At 43.8% G+C, this 6,873-nt stretch overlaps 1 protein-coding gene across 1 annotated transcript in view; it reads left to right on the plus strand.

Annotated features, from left to right (window-relative positions):
- The first annotated feature begins 287 nt into the window (after positions 1-287).
- The window catches only part of LOC145415324 (uncharacterized), a 7,396-nt gene continuing 810 nt past the window's right edge, over positions 288-6,873 (plus strand). Inside the window, exons 1-4 of the mRNA XM_080284602.1 lie at positions 288-420; positions 3,297-3,326; positions 4,488-4,580; positions 5,654-5,751. Coding sequence (XP_080140728.1) covers positions 288-420; positions 3,297-3,326; positions 4,488-4,580; positions 5,654-5,751 — 354 coding nt within the window. The remainder of the gene's footprint in view (positions 421-3,296; positions 3,327-4,487; positions 4,581-5,653; positions 5,752-6,873) is intronic.

Consider the following 6,873-nt stretch of genomic DNA (forward strand, 5'->3'; position numbering starts at 1 on the left):
TTACCTGCCTACGGAACTACCTATTTACCTACCTGTCTACCTACTTATCTATCCACCTTCTGTTTATCTATCCACCTACCTATTTCATCTATCCACTTCCTGTTGATCTATCCACTTACCTATTTGTTCATCTATCCACTTCCTGTTCCTCTATCCACCTCTTGTTTATCTATCCACCTCTAATTTATCTATCCACGTACACTATTTCTTCATCTATCCACCTCCTGTTTGTCTATCCACCTACCTAGTCACCTGCTCCCCTAATCATCTATCCCCTTCAGGTCAAGATGCAGTGGAGCGGGCTAGTACTGATGATGGTGGTGGTGGCTGGATGTGAGGCGTGCACCTACTTCTGCAAGACTACTGACGGTACCTCCTATGAGTGCTGTGATCACCTTTATTTAACCTACCTGGATGACGGTACGTGGGGGTGATGGGAGGAAGAAAGAGAGGAAAGGTGGAAGAAAGGGAAGAGGAAAAAGTGGAGGGGGGGAGTAGAAGGGGGGAATGGGCGTGCAAGAGGGGTAGGGAGGGAGAAGGAAGGAAAGGTTGGGGAAAAGAGGAGAGGAAACTGTATGGCAATGGGGTGTGGGCGAATAAAGGGAGAAAAAAGTGTATAGGGCAGGTGAGTGAGAGTGGGTGTGGAGTTGTGGGGAGGTTGGGGGGGAGGGGATGGGTAGAGAGGAAGGAAAAGAGGGGGAGGATACGAGAATGACAATAGTTTGAGAATAGGGATAGAGGAAGGGAAGAAAAAGTGGGGGAGGGGGGTGATAGATGGGGGGAGGAGGGAGAAAATGCGGATGAGAGGGAGGGATGAACACCATCTTGAGTAAGAGAATGGGAAATGTAAAGAGGTTAAGGAGGAAAGGGGAGGGAGAGGGAAAGAAGAAATGGGGAAACAGGGGGATAATTCCTGTGTTTGTGGCAATGATGGAGGAGGGGAGAAGGAGAAGGGAGGGAAAAGGAGAAAAAAGTGGGGTGCGGGATGAAGTGACTGCCTTCGTGAAGTAAGGGGAAGGGAATGGTTGTTCGAAATAGGTTACATATGTTATTTTTAATGTGGGGGGTTATGAGTGTGGGGGAGGAGGCTGTGAGGAAAGGGAGGGGTGTATGGAGGGGTAGGGAGAGGAGGAAGGGGGGTAAGGGGAAGGTAAGGTGAGGGAGAAGTGTGAGGAGGGGAGAGGTAGTAGAAAACTGGAAGTGAAAAAGAAAGAGCTATTTTACTGAGAGAGAGAGAGAGAGAGAGAAACTCCCATACTGTCTAACACACCCTACATTCCCCTTCTCTCATGACTTGCAGCTTTACACTGCACACAATAACTTTCTACTCCTCTATACCATAACTACCAACATCACTACCACAACTACCATTACAACTACCACAATCATTACCACAAATATCACCATCACTGCCACAACTACCACCATCATTACCACAATTACCACACCTACCACTACAACTACTACCACCACTACGACAACTACCACCATCATTACCACAACTACCATCTTCTCTACCATAACTACCACCACTTAGCCGACTACTACTACCGCTGTCGCAACTACCACCATCATAACTACACAACAGTTACACTTTCTCCTCCTACACCACGAGCACCACCATCTCTATAACCACTATCATAACCTCTACCACAACAACCATCATCACCACCACAATTGCCACACGTGCATAATATCTCTCTCTATAAAACATCTACACATCTGTCTCCCAATCTATGTTATTTTGTCTGTCTATTTTTCTATCTATCTATCTATCCATAACTATTTTAATTAATCTCCCATTCTATCCATATATCCACATACTCTTCTACTATTAGCCTACCTAGAAATCTCTCTCTCTCTCTCTCTCTCTCTCTCTCTCTCTCTCTGCTTATAGTTGCCCAAATACCCATATCTACCCATATGCAGTGCCCTCTCTTCTCTCTCTCTCTCTCTCTCTCTCTCTCTCTCTCTCTCTCTCTCACACACACACACACACACACACACACACACACACACACACACACACACACACACACACACACACACACACACACACACACACACACACACACACACACACACACACACACACACACACACACACACACACACACACACACACACACACACACACACACACACACACACACACACACACACACACACACACACACACACACACACACACACACACACACACACACACACACACACACACACACACACACACACACACACACACACACACACACACACACACACACACACACACACACACACACACACACACACACACACACACACACACACACACACACACACACACACACACACACACACACACACACACACACACACACACACACACACACACACACACACACACACACACACACACACACACACACACACACACACACACACACACACACACACACACACACACACACACACACACACACACACACACACACTCTCCGATCCATCCATCCCTCAGCTTAAAACACATCTCCATCCATCAAAACAACCGAAAAAGATACATGATTTTCTTAGGACATAATTATCTTTCTTTCACTAAATCATGTTCACACTCTTGGCGTTAATGCAACCAATCGACTTTAATGTAACCTTTTGGCAGCCATTATCTCTCTCTCTCTCTCTGTCTCGTAGACGCTTGGTGGGAAAGAAATTACAGAGAAGTTGGTAGGAAAAGGCTACAGAAACTTTGGGTGGTCAGTATTGCAGATTGGAAGATATTGCAGAAAATTTGGCTGGACAATATTGCATAAACTTTGGTTGGAAGATCCATCCATCCATCCATCATACAATCCTACTTCGCCCCATGAGAAGCGTAGGAGCCCGGAGCTAGGCAAGATGGTCCTGACATTAAGATGAGAGTGAAGATACTGAAGAAAATTTGCTTGAAAGATGTTCCTCTACAACACGAAACTCCCAGTTCTACATCACCAACACTCCTAGCTCTACACTAAGTTCTAGCCACGACAATCCCAGTTCTGTATCATCGAAATTCCACCACATTCCTAGCTCTAAACCACCTCTACATCAGCCCAACCCTACATCACCATAACCCCAACTCTACGTCATATAACTCCACGACAATCCCACCTCAACTCCAGCTCTTTTCTCCCAGCAACTTAACCATCACCATCACATCTCCACTACATTTCTAACTCCTATCAGTGAATGTTACAGCTCCAAAAACTACTATCAAGACAACCAAACTTAACACCAATTTCAATATAACCTTCTAATATATCTTTTTATATTTGCAGAGGATAACAACACCCCGACATCAAAGTCAAGTAAGAACATCAACTATTTTCGTTACAAGAGATTCCATTACCAATCTGTTCGTGAGAAGTAATCTTGATAGTCTTGATAAACAAATGAATAGACGTGTTAAATAACCTAGTGTATGTAACTATTAGATATTAAAAGGTAAAAATTTAATATCGGTCTATTTTGGGGTAAACTAAGAGTATATAAGCATGAATGAATAAATAGGATAAATAAGTAAATTAACAGTGAAAACAGATAAAACATTTCCTCCTTACATTATCCATACACAACTCTGGGTAAAATTAAAAAATATATAAACATAAATAGAATTAGTTAAAAAAAAAAAAAGCTCCTTCTTACGTATCCCCTACATATCCCTAAACCCTTAAATATGGTAATTTTTTAAAGATTCCATTTGCCTTTGGAGACGCTTTTAGGGGTGGTGCTTCACTCAGCCTTCATCGATCTCTTCTCTATTAGGGGACTTGCTAGGCTGAATGAAATCGTCTGGAGGGTGTATGAATAAATTGGACAAGTCGCCATCATATTAAAAAGGGCTGATTGTCATTCCAACCCCTCTAACCCTCTCCTAATTCTACCCCTAAACCTCCAGCTGCCACTCCAACCTCCCTAACTCTCTCTGCTAACTCTACCTCAAGCCATCTAACTATTTCCTAACTCTACACCTCCAACTGCCACCTCAACCCCCTAACTCTCTGCTAACACTCCCCAGCCTTCCTAACCTTGTCCAGACTGACCTTTGCACTTTCTCTACTTCCAGCCCCCCCTAACTCTCTGCTAACTCAACCCCAACATCTCTAACAAGCACTCCAACCTCCTTAACTCTCTAACTCAACCCCTACACCACCTCTTACTATGATTTCAACCCCCAACCCTCCCGTAATTAACTCTCTCTTAACTCCAGATTTCTAACTGACACCCCAACCCCCTAACCCTCTGATAACTCTTTTTAACCCTCTCCTAAATCTACCCTTGCACCTCCTCTAACTACCACTCCATTCCCCTAACCACCACTCCATTCCCCTAACCCTCCTCTAACTCTACCCCTCCACCTCCAGTTCCCACTCCAACCCCACTAACCTCTGCTAACTCCCTAACTCCACCTCTACATCTCGAACTACCACTCCACCCTCCTAACTCTCCTAACTCTCCCACAGCCACAGCCACAGCCACGACCCAGCAGTCCTCGAGCCACTGCTACTACTACTGCGTCTACGATGGTCACGTGTACTGCTGTGGGGACGACTCCAGGCCAAGTTAGTATCACACCTTCATAACCTCTGCCTTAAGCACGAGTCTTCCTCTCAATACTGTCTTCTTGTAATGCCCTTAATTTTGAGAGATATCCCCTTACTATCACCTTCATCCCGTAATAATTCACCCTCTTCACGTTACGAGGTTCCCCCTAAATATATTATTGATATCTTCCCCACCCCCTTCTTAATCTACCATAACCACGTCACTACATGAGGCTAAAATATCCCACTCCACACTCCCCTAATCAAACCCCTTCACCACCACACGCACAAGTATCCCCCTCCACACTTAACCCCTCCACTACTATAAATACAAGTATCCCCCTCCACACTTCCATAATCTAACCCCTTCACCACCACACGCAATCTCCCACCACACTTAACCCCTTCACTACCATAAGCACAAGTATCTCCCTCCACACTTCCCTAATCTAATCCTTTCACTACCAGAGACAAAAACATCTCTACACTTCTCTAATATAATCCCTTCACTTCAGATATCACCTAATTACCTCCATTCCATTCTAGTTCAGCTCCTTTACTACGACAGATGATCCACAAGTCTACCCTCTGCACCCCTTCATAATCTAACCCAGCCTGACCTAACCTAACCTAAATTTAACTTAATCCTTCACTACCTACAATTATATCTTTTAATGTTGATGCAGACTGAATAATATACCAAAGGAATATTAATGAGCTATGTGGAAAATAAACTGGTAAAGAAGAGGTGTTTGAGGCCTCCTTAGAGATGCTACAAGGAACGGGCTACCTGTTCTATGTTTTTTTTTTTTTTTTTTTTCACGGGTACAAGTATATGGGCAGAGAACGGCCTGGTGTGTGTGTGTGTGTGTGTGTGTGTGTGTGTGTGTGCGTGTGCGTGTGCGTGTGTGTGTGTGTGTGTGTGTGTGTGTGTGTGTGCGTGCGTGTGTGTGCGCGTGTGCGTGCGTGCGTGCGCGCGCTTGTGCGTGCGTGCGCGCGTGTGTGCGTGTGTGTAACGAATATATGTTAATAATCCAAGCTAACTGTATTTTTATTAAGTCCAGAGTTCTAATGCTTTGCCAACCCCACAGTCCCTGCCAACCACGACCCCCATCCCGGGAAGTGTGCAGAGGAGGCCGACCAGGTGTGCAAGAGTTCCGGCATCTACCTGCTCACTAAGAAGGTCAAGGTGGGTGTAGTGTACTTGGGTGTAGAAGACCAAGGTGGGTGTACTGTACGTGGGTGTAGATGCTAAGGTCGGCATACTGTACGTGGGCGTAGATGCTAAGGTGGGTGTACTGTACGAGGGTGTAGATGAACAGGGCTAAGGTGGGTGTACTGCACGTGGGTGTAGATGCTAAGGTGGGTGTAATATACGTGGGTGTGGATGCTAAGGTGGGTGTACTGTACGTGGGTGTAGATGCTAAGATAGGTGTACTGTGCGTGGGTGTAGATGAGCAACAAGGCTAAGGTGGGTGTACTGTCCGTGGGTGTAGATGAGTCAGTGCAGATGAAAATATTAACTCTCTTGGTTGCGTCTGTTTTTTTTATTTTATTTCGTCTAAAGTCACATTATTTCATTCATCTGAGAGTGAGCCCAGAAACCTGATAGTGTTCATACTTAGGATTTTCTCTTAACCCATGTCACGCACTTCTTAAGATTTTTATATTAATTTACTTATCACGATTTTCTTATACACTTCTTACCATTATTTTACACCTTCGTTTCTTCACAACATTTCCCTTCCTGACGTCATGCACTAGTTACAATTTCATCACCCTTGTCATGCACGTTTTTTGATATTCCCAGTCTTGTCCTGATACACATATTTACCCCCGTCTCTTCCTCAGGTATTAACATTCCGTGCAGTGTGTCATGAATAAAATCTCCATCTGTCTCTAAAAATATGTATTGACGCCAGGAGTTAAATTTATCCACAGCAAATAAATCTAAAATCATCCTTTATAAGTCTTCAGCATGAAAATCAGTGCTGTGTCGTGATTAACTATGCACAAGCAAGTATGTTTTAATGATTTTCCTTAGAATATTATTTAACATAGAAGTCTTTGAAAACATCATTAAAACATCATCTAACAAAGAAAGAATATGCCTTTGGCTGTTCCTTCAATACTATGGTGTTTCTCTTTCTTTTTTCCTTCCAGTTAATTTTCTAGAAGGATAGAGGTTCGATTTATGACATAATTAGTATACCCCAACAAATACCTCAGTGTAAACCAATAATATTCCTGTTATCTGTATTTTCTAGGGTCCTCTATGTAATCCAGTCTTCTAAATCTACTGTAATCTTTT

This window comes from Coenobita brevimanus, chromosome 102 (genome assembly GCF_032717465.1).
Source record: "Coenobita brevimanus isolate Jiangsu-jjx chromosome 102, ASM3271746v2, whole genome shotgun sequence".
Taxonomy (NCBI): Eukaryota; Metazoa; Arthropoda; class Malacostraca; order Decapoda; family Coenobitidae; genus Coenobita; species Coenobita brevimanus.